The sequence below is a fragment of the Bufo gargarizans genome, chromosome 3 (assembly GCF_014858855.1).
Source record: "Bufo gargarizans isolate SCDJY-AF-19 chromosome 3, ASM1485885v1, whole genome shotgun sequence".
NCBI classification, from domain to species: Eukaryota; Metazoa; Chordata; class Amphibia; order Anura; family Bufonidae; genus Bufo; species Bufo gargarizans.
In genome coordinates this window covers 3,722,117-3,746,954 of record NC_058082.1, presented here as the reverse complement: position 1 = coordinate 3,746,954, position 24,838 = coordinate 3,722,117, and the positions used below count along the sequence as shown (strand labels likewise).

Genomic DNA, 24,838 nt, shown 5'->3' with positions numbered 1-24,838 from the left:
TTCCTTCTCTCCCTTCTTCTTGGTCCTACAGTGACTGGGAAGTGTGGGGATTTGAGGGTGGGGGTGACCACCCCCCATTGCAGTATGGGGTACACTGCGCAGGATTCCACCCCAAAGGGCACATTCATTTTGATGGTAATGAGGTTACTCACTTCTGGGCAATGACACGAGTTTCCAACCTTTATGTGGGGGTTCTCATGTCTGGAGACCGTCCCGTAGAGGTTTTTTGTCCTCCTATTTATTCTATTTTGTATATCTGTTTCCATAAAATTGGATCTTTGATGTTTTCTTTCAGCCTTTCTCCCTCCGTGTGGGGGATCTTCTTGCAGGGACAGGCTGTCTTACACCTTTTTTTTAGGCTCTTTTTGAACGTGCCTCCATCACACCAATACTTAAGAAGCCTTCCCTGGACCCACCTTCTTTATCCAGCCATCGCCCTATCTAACTACTCCCATGCACATCAGAACTCCTGGAACAAGATGTCCATCTCAAACTGTCCTCTCATCCCACTCACTATTTGATCTGCTACAATTTGGCTTCAGACCAAATCCCTGCACTGAAACCAGCCTAACCAGAGTCGCATGTGTCTATGCATGCTGCTTGTTTTGCAGAAGATCTATGTGGCAAGCTTATCTCTACTAGGGGGTATGCAGTACCCCAGAACAGGGGCCCTGCAAAGTATTATTTGGTACATTACCAAGAGAGTTCATGCTTTCTATTATGATCTTCTTTGAATGCATTCCTAAAAGCTGTCTGGAGGGGTCGCTGTTTAGTTAATCATGCCCTGTAACAGAAAAGGGAACTAGCTTGGTAGTCTCTGTACCAGGAACTTTAGGGACCTTTTGATGTCACCGGGTCAAATGACATTTTAAAGTCACATGGGTTTGAAGCAGCCGTGGGATGTAGCAGAAGGTTAATATCTACATCCCATGTGCCGTGGTCTTGAAGACTAGTCATATAACATAAATAATAACTAAGCTTAATCATGGCGTTTACATGGTGATTTTGTGACCGAGGCTTCCAATGTCATGTGACATCACAAGGTCCCTACGGCTCGTGGAGTTTAGACGCTACCGAACCAGCATTTCCCTCTGAGGGAGGACCTTACCAGTTAGTATTGCATCAGCCACTTCAGTTCAGCTCTGTTTGTTCTTTAGAGAAAGTGCTAGTCTATTCTGGACTGTGCTTGTGGGAGAAGCAGAAGCCTAGAAGCTGGAGACAATGAAATCTTTCCTCCTCCTCCTTCTAGAGCTGTCCTCTGCCTTCTACATTACTCTGTGCTCCTCCTTCTAGAGCTGTCCTCTGCCTTCTACATTACTCTGTGCTCCTCCTTCTAGAGCTGTCCTCTGCCTTCTACATTACTCTGTGCTCCTCCTTCTAGACCTGTCCTCTGCCTTCTACATTACTCTGTGCTCCTCCTTCTAGACCTGTCCTCTGCCTTCTACATTACTCTGTGCTCCTCCTTCTAGACCTGTCCTCTGCCTTCTACATTACTCTGTGCTCCTCCTTCTAGACCTGTCCTCTGCCTTCTACATTACTCTGTGCTCCTCCTTCTAGACCTGTCCTCTGCCTTCTACATTACTCTGTGCTCCTCCTTCTAGACCTGTCCTCTGCCTTCTACATTACTCTGTGCTCCTCCTTCTAGACCTGTCATCTGCCTTCTATATTACTCTATGCTCATCCTTCTAGACCTGTCCTCTGCCTTCTACATTACTCTGTGCTCCTCCTTCTAGACCTGTCCTCTGCCTTCTACATTACTCTGTGCTCCTCCTTCTAGACCTGTCCTCTGCCTTCTACATTACTCTGTGCTCCTCCTTCTAGACCTGTCCTCTGCCTTCTACATTACTCTGTGCTCCTCCTTCTAGACCTGTCCTCTGCCTTCTACATTACTCTGTGCTCCTCCTTCTAGACCTGTCATCTGCCTTCTATATTACTCTATGCTCATCCTTCTAGACCTGTCCTCTGCCTTCTACATTACTCTGTGCTCCTCCTTCTAGACCTGTCCTCTGTCTTCTATATTACTTTGTGCTCCTCCTTCTAGACCTGTCCTCTGCCTTCTATATTACTCTGTGCTCCTCCTTCTAGACCTGTCCTCTGCCTTCTATATTACTTTGTGCTCCTCCTTCTAGACCTGTCCTCTGCCTTCTATATTACTCTGTGCTCCTCCTTCTAGACCTGTCCTCTGCCTTCTACACTACTCTGTGCTCCTCCTTCTAGACCTGTCCTCTGCCTTCTACATTACTCTGTGCTCCTCCTTCTAGACCTGTCCTCTGCCTTCTACATTACTCTGTGCTCCTCCTTCTAGTCCTGTCCTCTGCCTTCTACATTACTCTGTGTGCTCCTCCTTCTAGTCCTGTCCTCTGCCTTCTACATTACTCTGTGTGCTCCTCCTTCTAGACCTGTCCTCTGCCTTCTACATTACTCTGTGCTCCTCCTTCTAGACCTGTCCTCTGCCTTCTATATTACTCTGTGTGCTCCTCCTTCTAGACCTGTCCTCTGCCTTCTACATTACTATGTGCTCCTCCTTCTAGACCTGTCCTCTGCCTTCTACATTACTCTGTGCTCCTCCTGGACCTCTCCTCTGCCTTCTACATTACTCTGTTCTCCTCCTTCTAGACCTGTCCTCTGCCTTCTATATTACTCTGTTCTCCTCCTAGACCTGTCCTCTGCCTTCTACATTACACTGTTCTACTCCTTAACCTGTCCTCTGCCTTTGACACTGCTGACCACTCTCTCCTGTTACAAAACCTCTCAACCCTCTCCTGGATCTCCTCGTACCTCACCAACAGAACCTTCAGCGTTTCCCATTCATACACTACCTCCTCATCACGCCCCTCTCTGTTGGTGTCCCTCAAGGCTCTGTCCTGGGTCCCCTGCTTTTATTCACTTATACATTCGGCCTGGGACAGCTCATAGAGTCCCATGGCTTCCAATCACACCTCCAACCTCCACACTCAGGTCTCTCTCTCCGGCCCACATGTCCCTTCCCTCCTATCCAGAATCCCAGCGTGTCAGCAATATCTTCATTTTTCTCTAACTGCTTCCTAAAATTCAGCATTAAGAAAACAGAATTCATCATCTTTCCCCAGGTCACTCACCCCCCTACCTGACCTGTCCATCACAGTTAATAGCACCACGCTTTCTCCAGTCTCGTGGCCTACTGCCTGGGGGTAACATTGGATCCTGCCCTGTCCTTTAAGCCACACATCAAAACCCTCACCTCCACCTGCTGCCTCCAACTCAAGAACATCTCTCGTCTTCACGCCTTCCTCACCAGTTAGCCAACTAAAATACTAGTGCATTCTCTCGTCATCTCCCACCTGGACTACTGCAACATCCGTCTGTGTGGCCTCCCATCCAGCACTCTCGCACCCCTCCAATCTATCCTCAACTCTGCTGCCCGTTCAATCCACCTCTCCCCGCGCTTCTCCTCTGCCTCTCCCCTCCGACAAGCTCTCCATTGCTCAGTGAATTCAGTTCAAGATGCTTACAACTAGAAATAGAAGGCCGTCCACAACCTATCCCCTTCTCACATCTCGGATTTGCTCCACTGGTACATCCCCACACGTAATCTCCGATCCTCACAAGACCCCCTCCTCTGCTCTCTCGTCATCTACATCTCCCCTGCCTATCTCCTAGATTAGTACTCTCTACCCCAACATCCAAACCTTCAAAAGGTAACCTGAAAACTGCCTCTTCAGGAAAGCCTACCCCTTGCAATGAGCATGCACACAGCCAGACGAGCAGCTTCTACCCTCACCTACTGTGTCCTCCCCTTGTAGAGTGTAAGCTCTTGCGGGCAGGGTCCTCTCCTCTCTGTACCAGTCTGTACGTAAGTTCATGCTCATTGAGCTTGTGTTTTATGTTATGTATGTGAACCCCCTCGTAGATGTACAGCTCCATGGAAGTAATAGCGCCTTATAATACATAAAACATACATACATCATCTACATACACCTACCACACAGACACACACACACACAATACACCTACCACACACACACACACACAATACACCTACCACACACACACACACACACACACTATATACACCTACCACACACAAGCTATACACCTACAACACACACACACACTATACACCTACCACACACACACTATACACCTACCACACACACACACACACACACATATACACCTACCACACACACTATACACCTACCACACACACACACACACACACCTATACACCTACCACACACACACACACCACACTATACACCTACCACACACAAGCTATACACCTACCACACACACACACACACACACTATACACCTACCACACACACTATACACCTACCACACACACACACACACACACACACACACACTATACATCTACCACACACACACACACACTATACCACCTACCACACACACACTATACACCTACCACACACACACTATACACCTACCACACACACACTATACACCTACCACACACACACTATACACCTACCACACACACACACTATACACCTACCACACACACACACTATACACCTACCACACACAAGCTATACACCTACCACACACAAGCTATACACCTACCACACACAAGCTATACACCTACCACATACACACACACGCTATTCACCTACCACATACACACACACTATACATCTACCACACACCACACACACACACTATACACCTACCACACACACACACTATACACCTACCACACACACACTATACACCAACCACACACACACTATACACCTACCACACACACACTATACACCTACCACACACACACTATACACCTACCACACACACACTATACACCTACCACACACACACACACACTATACACCTACCACACACAAGCTATACACCTACCACACACAAGCTATACACCTACCACATACACACACGCTATTCACCTACCACATACACACACACACACTATACACCTACCACATACACACTATACACCAACCACACACACTATACACCAACCACATACACACACACACACTATACACCAACCACATACACACACTATACACCTACCACACACACACACGCTATGCACCTACCACATACACACACACACACTATACACCTACCACATACACACTATACACCAACCACACACACTATACACCAACCACATACACACACGCTATTCACCTACCACATACACACACACACACACTATACACCTACCACATACACACTATACACCAACCACACACACTATACACCAACCACATACACACACACACACACTATACACCAACCACATACACACACTATACACATACCACACCAGCACAGCACTATACACCAACCACATACACACACACACACTATACACCAACCCACATACACACACTATACACCTACCACACACACACACGCTATGCACCTACCACACACACACACACTATACACCTACCACACACACACACACACACACACTATACACCTACCACACACACACACACACACATGCTATACACCTACCACACACACACATGCTATCCACCTACCACACACACTATACACCTACCACACACACACACACACACACTATACACCTACCACACACACACACACACACTATACACCTACCACACACACACACACACACACTATACACCTACCACATACACACACGCTATATCTGGTATAACTACTGTGAGGGGCACATATCTGGGTATAACTACTGTGAGGGGGCACATATCTGGGTATAACTACTGTGAGGGGGCACATATCTGGGTATAACTACTGTGAGGGGGCACATATCTGGGTATAACTACTGTGAGGGGGGCACATATCTGGGTATAACTACTGTGAGGGGGGCACATATCTGGCCATAACTACTGTGAGGGGGGCACATATCTGGCCATAACTACTGTGAGGGGGGCACATATCTGGCCATAACTACTGTGAGGGGGGCACATATCTGGCCATAACTACTGTGAGGGGGGCACATATCTGGCCATAACTACTGTGAGGGGGCACATATCTGGCCATAACTACTGTGAGGGGGGCACATATCTGGCCATAATTACTGTGAGGGGGGCACATATCTGGGTATAACTACTGTGAGGGGGGCACATATCTGGCCATAACTACTGTGAGGGGGCACATATCTGGGTATAACTACTGTGAGGGGGCACATATCTGGGTATAACTACTGTGAGGGGGCACATATCTGGGTATAACTACTGTGAGGGGGCACATATCTGGGTATAACTACTGTGAGGGGGGCACATATCTGGCCATAACTACTGTGAGGGGGGCACATATCTGGCCATAACTACTGTGAGGGGGGCACATATCTGGCCATAACTACTGTGAGGGGGCACATATCTGGCCATAACTACTGTCAAGGGCTCCGATGTGTTCCTGACAGGATTACAATGGCTAAAGTCTCCGTTCTTAACATCAGCCTGAGGGATTAGCCCGTGTTGTCAGTTGCATATCATTGTGGGGCCCCTTTTGCAGCGATTTATGTATTTTTATATTTGCGTCCACACATTACCTTATCTTGTGTAGGAGGCCATTGTGGTGCATGTGGTCCGCTGCCGACATCCTCCATTGTATGCGTTTTTGCTGGGGATTGCCGTTCGCAACGGATCACATGCGGAGGAATTGCTCCCCCGGTTATAAACACGCCACAGTGTTTGGGGGTTTTGAGCATTTCCTCCCATTTAGGTGACTTTATTTCAGTTATTTTACTGTGAAGGGGGACACAATCTGGGCATAGCTACTCTGAAGGGGTACAAGTGGGCATTACTGCTGTGAAGGGGGCACATGTGGGCATTACTATTGCTGTCCAGCCATTCTCATCCCTTATACGTCGCTGACATATTCCACAGCGCTGTCCAGCCATTCTCATCCCTTATACGTCGCTGACATATTCCACAGCGCTGTCCAGCCATTCTCATCCCTTATACGTCGCTGACATATTCCACAGCGCTGTCCAGCCATTCTCATCCCTTATACGTCGCTGACATATTCCACATCGCTGTCCAGCCATTCTCATCCCTTATACATCGCTGACATATTCCACAGCGCTGTCCAGCCATTCTCATCCCTTATACGTCGCTGACATATTCCACAGCGCTGTCCAGCCATTCTCATCCCTTATATATCACTGACATATTCCACAGCGCTGTCCAGACATTCTCATCCCTTATACATCACTGCCATATTCCACAGCGCTGTCCAGCCATTCTCATCCCTTATACGTCGCTGACATATTCCACAGCGCTGTCCAGCCATTCTCATCCCTTATATATCACTGACATATTCCACAGCGCTGTCCAGCCATTCTCATCCCTTATACATCGCTGACATATTCCACAGCGCTGTACAGACATTCTCATCACTTATATATCACTGACATATTCCACAGCGCTGTCCAGCCATTCTCATCCCTTATATATCACTGCCATATTCCACAGCGCTGTCCAGCCATTCTCATCCCTTATACATCACTGCCATATTCCACAGCGCTGTCCAGCCATTCTCATCCCTTATACGTCGCTGACATATTCCACAGCGCTGTCCAGACATTCTCATCCCTTATACGTCACTGCCATATTCCACAGCGCTGTCCAGACATTCTCATACCTTATACGTCGCTGACATATTCCACAGCGCTGTCCAGACATTCTCATCCCTTATACGTCACTGCCATATTCCACAGCGCTGTACAGACATTCTCATCCCTTATACGTCACTGCCATATTCCACAGCGCTGTACAGACATTCTCATCCCTTATACGTCACTGCCATATTCCACAGCGCTGTACAGACATTCTCATCACTTATACGTCACTGCCATATTCCACAGCGCTGTACAGACATTCTCATCACTTATACGTCACTGACATATTCCACAGCGCTGTACAGACATTCTCATCCCTTATACGTCACTGACATATTCCACAGCGCTGTACAGACATTCTCATCCCTTATACGTCACTGCCATATTCCACAGCGCTATACAGACATTCTCATCACTTATACGTCACTGCCATATTCCACAGCGCTGTACAGACATTCTCATCCCTTATACGTCACTGCCATATTCCACAGCGCTGTACAGACATTCTCATCACTTATACGTCACTGCCATATTCCACAGCGCTGTACAGACATTCTCATCCCTTATATATCACTGACATATTCCACAGCGCTGTACAGACATTCTCATCACTGATATATCACTGACATTCCACAGCGCTGTCCAGACATTCTCATCACTTATACATCACTGACATATTCCACAGCGCTGTACAGACATTCTCATCCCTTATATATCACTGACACATTCCACAGCGTTGTACAGACACATCACTTATATATCACTGACATATTCCACAGCGTTGTACAGACATTCTCATCACTTATATATCACTGACATATTCCACAGCGCTGTACAGACATTCTCATCCCTTGTATATCACTGCCATATTCCACACCGCTGTACAGACATTCTCATCCCTTATATATCACTGACATATTCCACAGCGCTGTACAGACACATCACTTATATATCACTGACATATTCCACAGCGTTGTACAGACATTCTCATCACTTCTATATATCACTGACATATTCCACAGCGCTGTACAGACATTCTCATCCCTTGTATATCACTGACATACTCCACAGCGCTGTACAGACACTCATCACTTATATATCACTGACATATTCCACAGCGCTGTACAGACATTCTCATCACTTCTATATATCACTGACATATTCCACAGCGCTGTACAGACATTCTCATCACTTCTATATATCACTGATATATTCCACAGCGCTGTACAGACATTCTCATCACTTATATATCACTGACATATTCCACAGCGCTGTACAGACATTCTCATCACTTATATATCACTGACATATTCCACAGCGCTGTACAGACATTCTCATCACTTCTATATATCACTGACATATTCCACAGCGCTGTACAGACATTCTCATCACTTCTATATATCACTGATATATTCCACAGCGCTGTACATAGTCACTTATCACTTACCATAATGGGGGGAGTCAGGATCGGACACTCTCCTCACCAGATCCTCCAACTTATCTACATTCTGCTGCTTCAGAGCAAAGGTCAGGACAATGGAGTCGTTGCTGGAGAGGCGCCCTGCAGGCAGCCACCCTTGAGGGACCCTGGAGGAGACATGCAGATCATTAACGTTGAGCTGACATGCAGACATGAGCAGGAATACTTTAGAAGAACATACAACTGCCTGCTGCAGCACCTAGCATCCTGAGGATACCCGGGTGTGGAGCGCTCATATCTCCTGCAGGATAGCCCTGGCTGTATAAACATATAATAATATACTATTATCATGTGCAGGCATATGGTGCAGGTATATGGAGGATAGCCGAGTGTAGAGGGCTCATATCTCCTGCAGGATAGCCCTGGCTGTATAAACATATAATAATATACTATTATCATGTGCAGGCATATGGTGCAGGTATATGGAGGATAGCCGAGTGTAGAGGGCTCATATCTCCTGCAGGATAGCCCTGGCTGTATAAACATATAATAATATACTATTATCATGTGCAGGCATATGGTGCAGGTATATGGAGGATAGCCGAGTGTAGAGGGCTCATATCTCCTGCAGGATAGCCCTGGCTGTATAAACATATAATAATATACTATTATCATGTGCAGGCATATGGTGCAGGTATATGGAGGATAGCCGAGTGTAGAGGGCTCATATCTCCTGCAGGATAGCCCTGGCTGTATAAACTTATAATAATATATTATTATCATGTGCAGGCATATGGTGCAGGTATATGGAGGATAGCCGAGTGTAGAGGGCTCATATCTCCTGCAGGATAGTCATGGCTGTATAAACATATAATAATATACTATCATCATGTGCAGGCATATGGTGCATCGGGGTAGAGGACTCGTATCTAGAATCTCCTGCAGGATAGCCCTGGCTGAATATATAATATGTGCAGGTATATGGATTAGCCAAGTGTAGAAGGCTCATATCTCCTGCAGGATAGTCCTGGCTGTATATATAATATGTGCAGGTATATGGAGGATAGCCGAGTGTAGAGGGCTCATATCTCCTGCAGGATAGTCATGGCTGTATATATAATATATGCAGGTATATGGATTAGCCGAGTGTAGAGGGCTCATATCTCCTGCAGGATAGCCCTGGCTGAATATATAATATGTGCAGGTATATGGATTAGCCAAGTGTAGAGGGCTCATATCTCCTGCGGGATAGTCATGGCTGTATATATAATATGTGCAGGTATATGGAGGATAGCCAAGTGTAGAGGGCTCATATCTCCTGCAGGATAGTCATGGCTGAATATATAATATGTGCAGGTATATGGATTAGCCAAGTGTAGAGGGCTCATATCTCCTGCGGGATAGTCATGGCTGTATATATAATATTTGCAGGTATATGGAGGATAGCCAAGTGTAGAGGGCTCATATCTCCTGCAGGATAGCCCTGGCTGAATATATAATATGTGCAAGTATATGGATTAGCCAAGTGTAGAGGGCTCATATCTCCTGCAGGATAGTCATGGCTGTATATATAATATGTGCAGGTATATGGAGGATAGCCGAGTGTAGAGGGCTCATATCTCCTGCAGGATAGTCATGGCTGTATATATAATATGTGCAGGTATATGGAGGATAGCCGAGTGTAGAGGCCTCATATCTCCTGCAGGATAGTCATGGCTGTATATACACATAATAATATATTATCCTGTGCAGTCATATGGTGAATGGGTGGATGGAGCTGGGTGTTGAGGACTCTTATATTTAGCAGGATAGTCCTGGCTGTGTATATAATTATATACTATTGTAGTAATATGTGGAGGATACGGTCGGCACTGCTGTAGGCGTGGGATTTCATTTGGTGCTGCCCTGATCGAGTAGTGGTGCTCAGCATGAAAAACAAACGTGAAAGATAGAATGCGGCACTCACCAAGAAATACTCTTTGCAGCTCTACCCAGCTAGGAGGCGACAGCCGTTTTGCGCTTGTTGCGCTTTTTCAAGCTTTATGTGAATAAAGCTGTAAAGAGTATTTTTGGCGAGTGCCGCATATTTTTGGTGAATGCCGCATTCTTTTTTCTTTTCTCTCCTTTGTTGCAAATGAAATACTATTGTGTGGAAGGATATAGAGGCTAGCCGGGTGTAGAAGACTCGTTTCTGGTTTGTTTTGCATGATAGTCATGGCTGTTTATATATAGGGATGTACTACCATTTCCATGTATTTGGAGGATAGCAATATGTAGAGGACTCGTATCTTGCATCTCCGGCAGGATAGTCATGGCTGTGTATATATAATATACTACGATGTGCAGGTATTTGGAGCATAGTCGGGTGTAGAGCAGTCATCTCTTCTGTAGGACAGTCACTGCTGTGTATATATTATTATATACTATTATGTACAGCATACCTCCTAACCGTCCTGACCAGTGGTCCCAATACGGCCGAGATATGTCCCGCTCTCATCTGACTGTGAAGCAGGGAGCGGTCCACTCCTCCTCACCATTCAGCTGCCAGCGGGATATCTGTCACCCATCATGCTGCTGGACTCTGTAGGAGGAGCTGGGAATCAGCCGATGGACTCCTCCTACACCGCAGCGCCACGTGTGACCGCATCCCGCTGCTGGGGAACGATGATCATCGGAGGAAGCAGGCCCTAACTCCTGCGAGGGGCCACCTATCTGGCCCTAACTCCTGCGAGGGGCCACCTATCTGGCCCTAACTCCTGCGAGGGGCCACCTATCTGGCCCTAACTCCTGCGAGGGGCCACCTATCCGGCCCTAACTCCTGCGAGGGGCCACCTATCTGGCCCTAACTCCTGCGAGGGGCCACCTATCTGGCCCTAACTCCTGCGAGGGGCCACCTATCCGGCCCTAACTCCTGCGAGGGGCCACCTATCTGGCCCTAACTCCTGCGAGGGGCCACCTATCTGGCCCTAACTCCTGCGATGGGGCACCTATCTGGCCCTAACTCCTGCGATGGGGCACCTATCTGGGCATAACTACTGTGAGGGGGGGGCACATATCTGGGCATAACTACTGTGAGGGGGGGGCACATATCTGGGCATAACTACTGTGGGGGGGGGCACATATCTGGCCATAACTACTGTGGGGGGGGGGGGCACATATCTGGCCATAACTACTGTGGGGGGGGGGGCACATATCTGGCCATAACTACTGTGGGGGGGGGCACATATCTGGCCATAACTACTGTGAGGGGGCACATATCTGGGCATAACTACTGTGAGGGGGGGGTATCAGTATATGGCAGGAGGCCAGCGGGGTGATCCTCCACACTGTCACCCGCGATGCAGCGGTGCAGAGACCAGGAGCGACGCATGGAGCCAAGTAAGTAGAATTAGTGCGAAGGGCCTGGCAGGATAGTCATGGTTGTGTATCTATAATATAAAATCCCTGTGTGTCATCAGTTTTGCACTGGGCATGCGCGGCGTCCAATCAGGACACAGCGCTCCACACGGACACAGCGCTCCACACAAGTTTCCCTGCAGCCCGACTGGCCATAGAGGCCACAGTTCCCCCGCTGCCGTCCGCTCCTCTCTCGGCTCAGGAGATGCAGAGCGCCCAGCACCCCCTTCCTTTCAGGATGGCAGAGTGTGAGCTGTAATGTCCAGCTAACACTCTGCTTGAAACAGCTGTTTAACCCCTCCCATGCCGTGGTCTTGCTGTATGGAGGGGCTAACCATCGGGCCGCTGCTCTGCCCTGACAGCGGGCCGATGCTTGAAGGGTTAATACCCCCTTCAAGATGCCAAAATGGCAGAGCGCGCAGCATTCCCCCCCACCTCAACCCTTTCAGGATGGCAGAGCTGCAGCGGGCAGAGTGTTGGCTCACTTAGCTGTAATGTCCAGCTAACACTCTTCTTGAACCAGTTGTCCTTAGGGACCTCTGTATGGAGGGGGCTAACCGTCGGGCTGCTGCTCTGCTGTGGCAGCGGCCGATGCTTGAAGGGTAAACTGTGGGAGGGAGCTCCCTCCTCCATCGGGCCGATGCGCTGTTGCAGTGTTCCGATTGTTACCATGGCAACCGGACGCCTTGACAGGCATTCGGCTTGCCATGGTTTATCTAAGCCTGATCAGGCTTAGTGCGAGTTCTATATATGCGCTTTCAGAGTACAATGGGAGATAACGAAGGGGGGGTTGGGTGCTGACAGTCTTTGGTTTACAAGTTACACAGTATAACATAGTTACACATATCCAACACCAATACACATTTAAACTCAAACTGATGACCATGTCGTCACATAGCTCCCCCAAGTTAAAGGATGGCAGATCAGGTGAGACCCTCTACGGGTCCACTTTGGGATGTCCATGTTAGTCACCCTTCCAGTTCTTTTTGGCGAGATAGTCCATCAGCATTCGCATTGTGTTTCCTAGGCCGGTCTTAGATTGTGAAAGTGAATGGCTGTAGGGACAGGCTCCACTGCAACAGCCGTTCACGTGCCCCGGACACCTGGTTCAACCAAACAAGGAGGATCTCCAAAATCCTAGGTCCGTAGTCACTAGGAAGGAGGCTGGCCCTCAGTCTTCTCCAGCAGCCCCAGTGACGGTTCAGTCCATCACATCTCTCCCCTCCCAAGAGTAGACTTACCAGGTACCAGACCCCCAACTGGTCCTGCACCGGTGTTAGACAAGATAAATCCAAAACCTCTTCCAACTGGTCCGCTTGACTCTGCTGCAGGAGAGTGATGCCACCCACATCATCTCCTGTTTAAACACACTGCCGCTGGGGAGAGAGGTCGGCTACCTCTTCTCTCTGGGTCTCCATCTGCCGCTGGGGAGAGAGGTCGCCTACCTCTTATTCCTGGAGCTCCCCCTGCCGCTGGGGAGAGAGGTCGGCTACCTCTTCTTCCTGGAACCCTCTGACACTGGGGAGAGAGGCCGGCTACCTCTTCTCCCTGGGTCTCCATCTGCCGCTGGGGAGAGAGGTCAGCTACCTCTTATTCCTGGAACTCTCTGACACTGGGGAGAGAGGTCAGCTACCTCTTCTCCCTGGGTCTCCATCTGCCGCTGGGGAGAGAGGTCGGCTACCTCTTATTCCTGGAACACCCTCTGCCGTTGGGGAGAGAGGTCGGCTACCTCTTATTCCTGGAACGCCCTCTGCCGCTGGGGAGAGAGGTCGGCTACCTCTTCTCCCTGGGTCTCCATCTGCCGCTGGGGAGAGAGGTCAGCTACCTCTTCTTCCTGGAACCCTCTGACACTGGGGAGAGAGGCCGGCTACCTCTTCTCCCTGGGTCTCCATCTGCCGCTGGGGAGAGAGGTCGGCTACCTCTTCTCCCTGGGTCTCCATCTGCCGCTGGGGAGAGAGGTCGGCTACCTCTTCTCCCTGGGTCTCCATCTGCCGCTGGGGGGAGAGGTCGGCCACCTCTTCTCCCTGGGTCTCCATCTGCCGCTGGGGAGAGAGGTCGCCTACCTCTTATTCCTGGAACACCCTCTGCCGTTGGGGAGAGAGGTCGGCTACCTCTTATTCCTGGAACGCCCTCTGCCGCTGGGGAGAGAGGTCGGCTACCTCTTCTTCCTGGAACCCTCTGACACTGGGGGGAGAGGTCGGCTACCTCTTCTTCCTGGAACCCTCTGACACTGGGGAGAGAGGCCGGCTACCTCTTCTCCCTGGGTCTCCATCTGCCGCTGGGGAGAGAGGTCGGCTACCTCTTCTCCCTGGGTCTCCATCTGCCGCTGGGGAGAGAGGTCGGCTACCTCTTCTCCCTGGGTCTCCATCTGCTGCTGGGGGGAGAGGTCGGCTACCTCTTCTTCCTGGAACTCTCTGACACTGGGGAGAGAGGTCGGCTACCTCTTCTCCCTGGGTCTCCATCTGCCGCTGGGAGGAGAGGTCGGCCACCTCTTCTCCCTGTGTCTCCATCTGCCGCTGGGAGGAGAGATCGGCTACCTTTTCTCCCTGGAATGCCTTCTGCTGCTGGGGGGAGAGGTCGGCTACCTCTTGTCCCTGGGTCTCCGTGTTGCTCTCTGGCTGGGAGTGGAGGTTGCTTTGTGGGCACAGATCAGCGGTACCCTGCTCTGGTGCCAGCGCTTCAGCTGGGAAAACTGGTGCACAGTTCTGCCCTGTAACAAAGGGGCAGGTAGGGCAGAGGCCAGCGGTGCTCTACCCAGATGCCAGCTCTTCTGCTGGGATGTGGTCAAGGAATCCTACCCCCAGGACCTGGTTGCGGGTCTGTGGTGGAGAGGAGGGATCGCTTACCTCCTCCTACTGGCATTCCTGCGGGATGGTTGGGGATCTGTACCGGCCGTCCAGCATCCATGTAGGTCTGGTGCAGAGACCGCGGTCCCATCCGCACCATCGGAGTTAGGTGTGCTGTCCCCCTGTGGTTGGGGAGAGAGACCGGTTGTCTCCTCTCCCTGCAAGGTACACTGCCGCTGGGGAAGAGAGACGATGATCTCCTCTCCCTGCAAGGTACACTGCCGCTGGGGAAGAGACACGATCCTCTCCTCTCCCTGCAAGGTACACTGCCGCTGGGGAAGAGAGACGATGCTCTCCTCTCCCTGCAAGGTACACTGCCGCTGGGGAAGAGACACGATCCTCTCCTCTCCCTGCAAGGTACACTGCCGCTGGGGAGAGAGAATGGTTGTCTCCTCTCCATGCAAAACATACTGCTACTGGGGAGCAGGACCAACTGTCCCTACTCCCTGAACCTGGCTGCCGTTGGGTATCTGGGCCGACTGCCTTGCATCCCTGTAGGGCCGGTGGAGAGACCTTGGTCCCATCTCCACCTGCCAAATGGAGTTCCCCCCCAGCACCCATCTATCAGGTCCCCTACCTCTGTAGCTGGTAACGAGGCAATGGGTGCGGGGCAGAGGCTAACAGCACTCTGCCCTGTTTCCAGCTCTTCTGCTGGGAAGTAAACTGCCAGTTTGGTGGCCTTGGAGAGAATCTCCAGGGTTCACGGATTGTTGTAGGCAGAGGCCTGTGGAGCTTTGCCCTGATGACAACTCTTCAGCTGGGGCTAGTAGTTCCTCTGCATCTGTCTGCCCTTGCTCCCTGGAGTTTCAGAGGTGCATTTGGTGCTGGGCGGAGGTCAGCAGTGCCCTTCCCTGATGCCAGCTCTTCAGCTGGGACTAGTAGTTCCATGACATCTGTGCTTCCTGGGTCATGCCGTTGAGCACTGTCGAACAGTTTTTGGTATGCCTGTTCCAGCTCCCATTCCTGTGTAACTAAAAAGTCCAAATCAGTCCTCAATCCGAGCTCACTGGGAAGTTCCAACTCCCTTAAATCACGCATGTCCTCCCTTCTCCACTCCTGTGCACTCCTAAATTGTGGATCCTCCTGGAGTGCCTCAAATATACAGTACAGACTAAAAGTTTGGACGCACCTTCTCATTCAAAGAGTTTTCTTTATTTTCATGACTATGAAAATTGTAGATTCACACTGAAGGCATCAAAACTATGAATTATCACATGTGGAATTATATACATAACAAAAAAGTGTGAAACATCTGAAAATATGTCATATTCATGGTTCTTCAAAGTAGCCACCTTTTGCTTTGCTTACTGCTTTGCACACTCTTGGCATTCTCTTGATGAGCTTCCAGAGGTAGTCACCTGAAATGGTCTTCCAACAGTCTTGAAGGAGTTCCCAGAGAGGCTTAGCACTTGTTGGCCCTTTTGCCTTCACTCTGCGGTCCAGCTCACCCCAAACCATCTCGATTGGGTTCAGGTCCGGTGACTGTGGAGGCCAGGTCATCTGGCGCAGCACCCCATCACTCTCCTTCATGGTCAAATAGCCCTTACACAGCCTGGAGGTGCGTTTGGGGTCATTGTCCTGTTGAAAAATAAATTATGGTCCAACTAAACGCAAACCGGATGGAATAGCATGCCGCTGCAAGATGCTGTGGTAGCCATGCTGGTTCAGTATGCCTTCAATTCTGAATAAATCCCCAACAGTGTCACCAGCAAAGCCCCCCCCACACCATCACACCTCCTCCTCCATGCTTCACGGTGGGAACCAGGCATGTAGAGTCCATCCGTTCACCTGTTCTGTGTCGCACAAAGACACGGTGGTTGGAACCAAAGATCTCAAATTTGGACTCATCAGACCAAAGCACAGATTTCCACTGGTCTAATGTCCATTCCTTGTGTTCTTTAGCCCAAACAAGTCTCTTCTGCTTGTTGCCTGTCCTTAGCAGTGGTTTCCTAGCAGATCTTCTACCATGAAGGCCTGATTCACACAGTCTCCTCCTAACAGTTGTTCTAGAGATGTGTCTGCTGCTAGAACTCTGGGTGGCATTGACCTGGTCTCTAATCTGAGCTGCTGTTAACCTGCGATTTCTGAGGCTGGTGACTCGGATGAACTTATCCTCCGCAGCAGAGGTGACTCTTGGTTTTCCTTTCCTGGGGCGGTCCGCATGTGAGCCAGTTTCTTTGTAGCGCTTGATGTATATAATTCCACATGTGTTAATTCATAGTTTTGATGCCTTCAGTGTGAATCTACAATTTTCATAGTCGTGAAAATAAAGAAAACTCTTTGAATGAGAAGCTGTGTCCAAACTTTTGGTCTGTACTGTAAGTCCTGGGCCGCTAAAGTCATAGCCCTCTGGGGGATCATTATTCTCCAGCCATGGACACAATTGGGCGACATACCACTGCAGCGCACGATACCCATCATCCAGCATCAGTTCCGTTTGGAGCAGCTCATCCATCTCCGACAGTCATTTCTCCCGGGGCTGCTCTCCCAGGAATGGAACACGCAAGTCCCATTGTTGCCAGTATCGTTCCTCAGATGTAGGGAGGACCTTGCCACAATAGTGCTGCTGCAATTGAAGAGTCTCCTTCCAGATCTCCCGGCGCAAGGCGTCTCTCCTTCTCAGCATTACCTGGGCAGAACCACGATTCTGGAACTGGGTCAGCGCTTCCGTGGCCGTAGGCAACTGTGGCTCTTCTCCTATGTCAGCAGAAAACTTGGTCCCGGTGGTGGATTGAATGTCTCCTTATGAAAGGAAGAGCATCCCACTGCTGCCACCAATGTGAAGGACCCCCAGTACTCAGGAAGAGTTTGTCCCCCTCTGTATTATTCCTTACTCAGGAGATACCGCTGGTCTTTAGCTCACAGTTTCCCCAGTCACTGGTCGAGACTCAGTGCAGGTGAAATAAAGTCTCTATTATTGAGCAACTGCACAAACTTATACACAGAAAGTGATCAGATGAAAGTGTAATCCCATCACACCCCCTCCCCAGACATTCTGTCTGCACCACAGGGGTCCACCTGCTAAAACAGCTCCAGACAGCCCTAGCAGGAGCCTGGCCAAAATGTCATTGTCCTGAGCAGAGTACAATTAGAGATAAAGAAGGGGGGGGGGGGGGGGGGGGGGGGTGGTGGACTTGTATCTGCTATCTCCTCGTGGCTGTGTACTGTATATAGTAATAGTTCAGTTCTTTCTGATCTCCTCTCAGTATTACTCTCTCCTGGAAGAAAGCCTCCATACATGGTGCATCGTTCACACTGACCTGAGACTCTGGTCCGGCTCTGGAAAGACCCCACAAGTTACAATGTTGAGTTGCACAAAGAGGAGAAGTAGAGAAGACAACCTGTATCGGGGAAAGTGCAGAATATGCTTATTAAAGTTCAGAGATATCCTCAGGGTCATTCATCTCCATATTTCTATCAATCCAGATACTAACACCTGTGGGAAAAGAACCCATCACTACGGCCACAGATTGCGATGAAAAGAGGGCCCCACATACACCTGGAAGCTGTGATAGGACCACACATCTCCTCTATAGACAGATACTGAGGGCCACACATCTCCTGCTCCATACACAGATACTGAGGACCACACATCTCCTCTATAGACAGATACTGAGGACCACACATCTCCTCTATAGACAGACACTGAGGGCCACACATCTCCTCCTCCATACACAGATACTGAGGACCACACATCTCCTCTATAGACAGATACTGAGGACCACACATCTCCTCTATAGACAGACACTGAGGGCCACACATCTCCTCCTCCATACACAGATACTGAGGGCCACACATCTCCTCTATAGACAGATACTGAGGACCACACATCTCCTCTATAGACAGATACTGAGGGCCACACATCTCCTCTATAGACAGACACTGAGGGCCACACATCTCCTCCTCCATACACAGACACTGAGGGCCACACATCTCCTCCTCCATACACAGATACTGAGGGCCACACATCTCCTCTATAGACAGATACTGAGGACCACACATCTCCTCTATAGACAGATACTGAGGGCCACACATCTCCTCCTCCATACACAGATACTGAAGGCCACACATCTCCTCCTCCATACACAGATACTGAGGGCCACACATCTCCTCCTCCATACACGGATACTGAGGGCCACACATCTCCTCCTCCATACACAGATACTGAGGGCCACACATCTCCTCCATACACAGATACTGAGGGCCACACATCTCCTCCATACACAGATACTGAGGGCCACACATCTCCTCCTCCATACACGGATACTGAGGGCCACACATCTCCTCCTCCATACACAGATACTGAGGGCCACACATCTCCTCCATACACAGATACTGAGGGCCACACATCTCCTCCATACACAGATACTGAGGGCCACACATCTCCTCCTCCATACACAGATACTGAGGGCTACACATCTCCTCCTCCATACACAGATACTGAGGGCCACACATCTCCTCCATACACAGATACTGAGGGCCACACATCTCCTCTATAGACAGATACTGAGGGCTACACATCTCCTCCTCCATACACAGATACTGAGGGCCACACATCTCCTCCTCCATACACAGATACTGAGGGCTACACATCTCCTCCATACACAGATACTGAGGGACACACATCTCCTCCTCCATACACAGATACTGAGGGCCACACATCTCCTCCTCCATACACAGATACTGAGGGCCACACATCTCCTCCTCCATACACAGATACTGAGGGCTACACATCTCCTCCTCCATACACAGATACTAGGGGCCACACATCTCCTCCTCCATACACAGATACTGGGGGCCACACATCTCCTCCTCCATACACAGATGCTGAGGGACACACATCTCCTCCTCCATACACAGATACTGAGGGCCACACATCTCCTCTATAGACAGATACTGAGGGCCACACATCTCCTCCTCCATACACAGATACTGAGGGCCACACATCTCCTCCTCCATACACAGATACTGAGGGCCACACATCTCCTCCTCCATACACGGATACTGAGGGCTACACATCTCCTCCTCCATACACAGATACTAGGGGCCACACATCTCCTCCTCCATACACAGATACTGGGGGCCACACATCTCCTCCTCCATACACAGATACTGAGGGACACACATCTCCTCCTCCATACACAGATACTGAGGGCCACACATCTCCTCTATAGACAGATACTGAGGGCCACACATCTCCTCCTCCATACACAGATACTGAGGGCCACACATCATCTCCTCCATACACAGATACTGAGGGCCACACATCATCTCCTCCATACACAGATACTGAAGGCCACACATCTCCTCCTCCATACACAGACACTGAGGGCCACACATCTCCTCCTCCATACACAGACACTGAGGGCCACACATCTCCTCCTCCATACACAGATACTGAGGGCCACACATCGCCTCCTCCATACACAGATACTGAGGGCCACACATCGCCTCCTCCATACACAGATACTGAGGGCCACACATCTCCTCCATACACAGATACTGAGGGCCACACATCTCCTCTATAGACAGATACTGAGGGCCACACATCTCCTCCTCCATACACAGATACTGAGGGCCACACATCTCCTCTATACACAGATACTGAGGACCACACATCTCCTCTATAGACAGATACTGAGGGCCACACATCTCCTCCTCCATACACAGATACTGAGGGCCACACATCTCCTCCTCCATACACAGATACTGAGGGCCACACATCTCCTCTATATATAGATACTGAGGGCTACACATCTCCTCCCCCATACATAGATACTGAGGGCCACACATCTCCTCCTCCATACACAGATACTGAGGGCCACACATCATCTCCTCCATACACAGATACTGAGGGCCACACATCATCTCCTCCATACACAGATACTGAAGGCCACACATCTCCTCCTCCATACACAGACACTGAGGGCCACACATCTCCTCCTCCATACACAGACACTGAGGGCCACACATCTCCTCCTCCATACACAGATACTGAGGGCCACACATCGCCTCCTCCATACACAGATACTGAGGGCCACACATCGCCTCCTCCATACACAGATACTGAGGGCCACACATCTCCTCTATAGACAGATACTGAGGGCCACACATCTCCTCTATAGACAGATACTGAGGGCCACACATCTCCTCTATAGACAGATACTGAGGGCCACACATCTCCTCCTCCATACACAGACACTGAGGGCCACACATCTCCTCCTCCATACACAGATACTGAGGGCCACACATCGCCTCCTCCATACACAGATACTGAGGGCCACACATCGCCTCCTCCATACACAGATACTGAGGGCCACACATCTCCTCCATACACAGATACTGAGGGCCACACATCTCCTCTATAGACAGATACTGAGGGCCACACATCTCCTCCTCCATACACAGATACTGAGGGCCACACATCTCCTCTATACACAGATACTGAGGACCACACATCTCCTCTATAGACAGATACTGAGGGCCACACATCTCCTCCTCCATACACAGATACTGAGGGCCACACATCTCCTCCTCCATACACAGATACTGAGGGCCACACATCTCCTCTATATATAGATACTGAGGGCTACACATCTCCTCCCCCATACATAGATACTGAGGGCCACACATCTCCTCCTCCATACACAGATACTGAGGGCCACACATCATCTCCTCCATACACAGATACTGAGGGCCACACATCATCTCCTCCATACACAGATACTGAAGGCCACACATCTCCTCCTCCATACACAGACACTGAGGGCCACACATCTCCTCCTCCATACACAGACACTGAGGGCCACACATCTCCTCCTCCATACACAGATACTGAGGGCCACACATCGCCTCCTCCATACACAGATACTGAGGGCCACACATCGCCTCCTCCATACACAGATACTGAGGGCCACACATCTCCTCTATAGACAGATACTGAGGGCCACACATCTCCTCTATAGACAGATACTGAGGGCCACACATCTCCTCTATAGACAGATACTGAGGGCCACACATCTCCTCCTCCATACACAGATACTGAGGGCCACACATCTCCTCTATACACAGATACTGAGGACCACACATCTCCTCTATAGACAGATACTGAGGGCCACACATCTCCTCCTCCATACACAGATACTGAGGGCCACACATCTCCTCCTCCATACACAGATACTGAGGGCCACACATCTCCTCTATATATAGATACTGAGGGCTACACATCTCCTCCCCCATACATAGATACTGAGGGCCACACATCTCCTGCTCCATACACAGATACTGAGGGCCACACATCTCCTCCTCCATACACAGATACTGAGGACCACACATCTCCTCCTCCATACACGGATGCTGAGGGACACACATCTCCTCCTCCATACACAGATACTGAGGGCCACACATCTCCTCCTCCATACACAGATACTGGGGGCCACACATCTCCTCCTCCATACACAGATACTGAGGGCCACACATCTCCTCTATATATAGATACTGAGGACCACACATCTCCTCTATAGACAGATACTGAGGGCCACACATCTCCTCCTCCATACACGGATACTGAGGGCTACACATCTCCTCCCCATACACAGATACTGAGGGCCAAACATCTCCTCCTCCATACAAAGATACTGAGGGCCACACATCTCCTCCTCCATACACAGATACCGAGGGCCACACATCTCCTCCTCCATACACAGACACTGAGGGCCACACATCTCCTCCTCCATACACAGATACTGAGGGCCACACATCTCCTCCTCCATACATAGATACTGAGGGCCACACATCTCCTCTATAGACAGATACTGAGGGCCACACATCTCCTCCTCTGTACACAGATACTGAGGGCCACACATCTCCTCTATATATAGATACTGAGGGCCACACATCTCCTCTATAGACAGATACTGAGGGCCACACATCTCCTCCTCCATACACAGATACTGAGGGCCTCACATCATCTCCTCCATACACAGATACTGAGGGCCACACATCATCTCCTCCATACACAGATACTGAAGGCCACACATCTCCTCCTCCATACACAGACACTGAGGGCCACACATCTCCTCCTCCATACACAGACACTGAGGGCCACACATCTCCTCCTCCATACACAGATACTGAGGGCCACACATCGCCTCCTCCATACACAGATACTGAGGGCCACACATCGCCTCCTCCATACACAGATACTGAGGGCCACACATCTCCTCTATAGACAGATACTGAGGGCCACACATCTCCTCCTCCATACACAGATACTGAGGGCCACACATCTCCTCTATACACAGATACTGAGGACCACACATCTCCTCTATAGACAGATACTGAGGGCCACACATCTCCTCCTCCATACACAGATACTGAGGGCCACACATCTCCTCCTCCATACACAGATACTGAAGACCACACATCTCCTCTATATATAGATACTGAGGGCCACACATCTCCTCCTCCATACACAGATACTGAGGGCCACACATCTCCTCCTCCATACACAGATACTGAGGGCCACACATCTCCTCTATATATAGATACTGAGGGCTACACATCTCCTCCCCCATACATAGATACTGAGGGCCACACATCTCCTCCCCCATACACAGATACTGAGGGCCACACATCTCCTCCCCCATACACAGATAATGAGGGCAACACAGATACTGAGGGCCACACATCTCCTTCCCCATACACAGATACTGAGGGCCACACATCTCCTCCTCTATACACTGATACTGAGGGCCACACATCTCCTCCTCCATACACTGATACTAAGGGTAACACATCTCCTCCTCCATACACAGATACTGAGGGCCACACATCTCCTCCCCCATACACTGATACTGAGGGCCACACATTTCCTTCCCCATACACCGATACAAAGGGTAACACATCTCCTTCTCTATACACTGATACTGAGGGCAACACAGATACTGAGGGCCACACATCTCCTTCCCCATACACAGATACCGAGGGCCACACATCTCCTCCTCTATACACTGATACTGAGGGCAACACAGATACTGAGGGCCACACATCTCCTTCCCCATACACAGATACTGAGGGCCACACATCTCCTTCCCCATACACAGATACTGAGGGCCACACATCTCCTTCCCATACACAGATACTGAGGGCCACACATCTCCTTCTTTTCCTCTTTTTCCTCCTCCATACACCGAGGGCCACATATTTCCTCTCTAAAGTGACATGTGGGGCCCCTGACATGTGCAGACACACACAGAGACATTGTTACCTGAAGTCCATGGCGCCTGCAGACAGACTGTTACATTGTATCTGGGTCCTGTCCTTCTCTCTTTCCCCTCCCTGTTGGGTGTGAGTCATGTGACTGTCAGCTGACCCCCCCCCTGTACAGCTCAGTCACCAGAGCACAGGAGGAGTGTGCGAGCCGGCGACCAGAATCTAATGATCCCACACACGGCACATGCATGTCAGTATACACCGTATACAGGAGTATATCGCACGGTACATGCATGTCAGTATACACCGTATACAGGAGTATATGACACGGTACATGCATGTCAGTATACACCGTATACAGGAGTATATCACACGGTA

General features: G+C 49.9%; 1 protein-coding gene across 1 annotated transcript in view; it reads right to left on the bottom strand.

Moving 5' to 3' along the window:
- The window catches only part of TPP1 (tripeptidyl peptidase 1), a 37,165-nt gene extending 12,572 nt beyond the window's left edge, over positions 1-24,593 (bottom strand). The window contains exons 1-3 of the mRNA XM_044286684.1: positions 24,516-24,593; positions 18,508-18,588; positions 9,033-9,172 (exon numbers count right to left, since the gene is read on the bottom strand). Coding sequence (XP_044142619.1) covers positions 9,033-9,172; positions 18,508-18,588; positions 24,516-24,526 — 232 coding nt within the window. The 5' untranslated portion in view covers positions 24,527-24,593. The remainder of the gene's footprint in view (positions 1-9,032; positions 9,173-18,507; positions 18,589-24,515) is intronic.
- Between the last annotated feature and the right edge of the window lie 245 nt (positions 24,594-24,838).